A 2,500-nucleotide genomic window follows, 5' to 3' on the forward strand; every position below is an offset into this window, starting at 1 on the left:
CTTCCTTCAGGTTCCTACAAGTTCATCATACAAGACTCCTGGTAAGTGGGACTCTAACAGCCCTGATGGGTCGTTGGCTCGTTTTGGTAGTTTGTGTGAAGGGTCGTTTGCTGTGAGTGGATTGCTGTGTGGCTGAAGCGGCTTTTTTCGGTCGTATGTGGGTTTGTGCTGTTGCTGAATTAGTCGTTCTTGTGGGTGTCTGTGAGCGTCTTTCCGTGAGAGTCTGCTTCGTGTGTATCAGTCCGTATTTTTAGTCATTCCCCCCCCGTGTTGTCTGAACATGGGGTATTTCACATAATGTATGTGTAGCTTATGTTAGTTCGAAATGTTTATTACCGTTGATATTTTTATTTTGTGTGTGTGTTTATATATTGTAGATTTTATGGTGTGCGTATAAGTTTCGTGTGTGTATGTGTGTTTAAGTTGTGTATGTATATCATATATGCGTATATTCGTTTATGTATACGTGTATTTGGGTGTGTTGGGTGTATTCAGCATGTCTGATTATGCGATGTAAGTTTAGGGAATGTTCCGTGTGTGTGTGTGTGTGTGTGTGTGTGTGTGTGTGTGTGTGTGTATGTGTATGTGTGTGTGTGTGTGTGTGTGTGTGTGTGTGTGTATGTGTGCGTGTGCGTGTGCTTATGTTTATGTGAGTATGCGTGCTTAAGTGTGCGTTTGTATATATGCATATGCATGTACGTGAGTCATGTGCAAACGATAATAGTGTCGTCAAGGATGAAAGTCAGCATCAAGGGAATTCTCAAATTAGCAATAATAACCAGACCAAGATAGCATACGAATAACAAAACAAGGGGATATATTTAAAAGCAGTTACGGCCAAAGGGAGGCCAATTTAACGGGAGATAACATGTTAGATTTATGGGCCGGGCGCCGTTGACGGAGAGACCTTGTGGATGCTGGGACGTGGCACCAGGTAGGAGATGTTGTCTGGTGGGGATGCCAGGTGATAGGAAGTGATAGGAGAGGCCGAGAGTTTTGCTTGTTTATTTAGGTTGTTATGTATGTGTTTGTTGTGGGAGGTTGAGGAGGGTATAGAGATAATTACATTAATAAGTGAGTGAACTGATTAAAAGGTAAACCATGTGGATAGCGATTTGACGAATAAAGAGATGAGTGAATAGATATAAGTTGATAGTTAAATAGATGGATAGGCAGCAAAATGTTTAAGAAATGCTTAAGATGATGATGGTTTAAACAATGAATATAAAGGACAGAAATAATGAAGTTTATGAATATTAAGATCAAGATAAGGCTTAACATAATTAAGATGATATAAAAAGAAAACGAAGAATCTAGAAAACTATTCTAAAAGCAAAGCAAATTGATTAAGAAAAGAGCAAAGAATTATAGAAATTTTATTTATTTATTTATTTATTTATTTATTGCCAATCATGACATGACGGGAATAAAGCATGGAATAAGAGAATGATAAGGAAATAGAAGAAAGATATTTGAGTAGAGATTAGATGCTAAAAAAAAAAAACTTTTAAAGAATAGCAAAAATAGTAGCAGTAGCAGTAATAAAGGAAAAAATCGCAATATTAAGAATCAAATTGAGAGCCAGAGAAAAGTAAGATAGTAGTTGCTAAGATGAAACTAGGTCAGTTATTGCTAAAGAGCGTAAAACAGACACAATAAAGGGGGGACGAAGAGACGAAGATGGTAAAAAAAAAAAAAAAAACAGGATAACGCGAATAAAAGCAGACGCGAGAAAGAAAGGAAACTATGCAAGAAGGAGAATGAAGAGGAAGAAGGAGCAGGAGAAGGAGATGCAGATAGAGATGGAGATGGAAATAGAAATAGAGATAGAGAGGGAGATGAAGATAGGGATAGAGATGGAGAGGGAGATAGAGACGGAGAAGGAGATAGAGATGGGCAAGAAGAAGAAAAGAAGAAGGAGAAGGGGAAGACGGAGGAGGAGGAGAAGAAGAAGAAGAAGAAGTAGGAGGAGAAGGAGAAGGAGAAAGAGGAGGAGAAGAAGAAAAGTAAAAAATAAAAACCAAACACAGGAGATATTAATCGCCTAAAAAAGAATACAGAACAAAGCGAACAAGAGAGAGAGAGAAAAAAAAGAAAAGGCCACAACAAAGAAAAAGGGAAGCAGACACGGAAGATGATAATTACCCATAAAAAAAAGAAACAAAGGAACACACACAAAAAAAATAAGAGATACGAGAAATAATGAGCGAAAGATGGAACTAGGCAAGAGAGAAGGAGAGACAGAAAGAGGACGGGTGGGTGGCAGAGGGAAGCAGTGTTGGAAGAGACAACACCGTCAAGTTAAAGAGGAGGGGACGGAAGGCGGCACGGCGTTCTTCAGGGAGGCTGGAGGGAGGGAGGAGATGGAGGGAGGGAGGGGTTGGAAAGGGAGGAGATGGAGGGGGAGGGAGGGAGGAGGTGGAGGGGGGGGGAGGGAGGGGAAAGGGTTGGAGATGAAGAGGTTGGAGAGGGAGGGAGGGAAGCTGGAAGGGAGGAGGGG

General features: G+C 40.5%; 1 protein-coding gene across 1 annotated transcript in view; it reads left to right on the top strand.

Annotated features, from left to right (window-relative positions):
* The window catches only part of LOC119598612 (coiled-coil domain-containing protein AGAP005037-like), a 169,476-nt gene that overhangs the window by 76,574 nt on the left and 90,402 nt on the right, over nt 1-2,500 (top strand). The window contains exon 6 of the mRNA XM_037948288.1: nt 1-41. This exon is cut by the window's left edge and continues 225 nt beyond it. Within this exon, the coding sequence (XP_037804216.1) occupies nt 1-41 (41 nt within the window). The remainder of the gene's footprint in view (nt 42-2,500) is intronic.

The sequence above is a fragment of the Penaeus monodon genome, chromosome 41 (genome assembly GCF_015228065.2).
Source record: "Penaeus monodon isolate SGIC_2016 chromosome 41, NSTDA_Pmon_1, whole genome shotgun sequence".
Taxonomy (NCBI): domain Eukaryota; kingdom Metazoa; phylum Arthropoda; class Malacostraca; order Decapoda; family Penaeidae; genus Penaeus; species Penaeus monodon.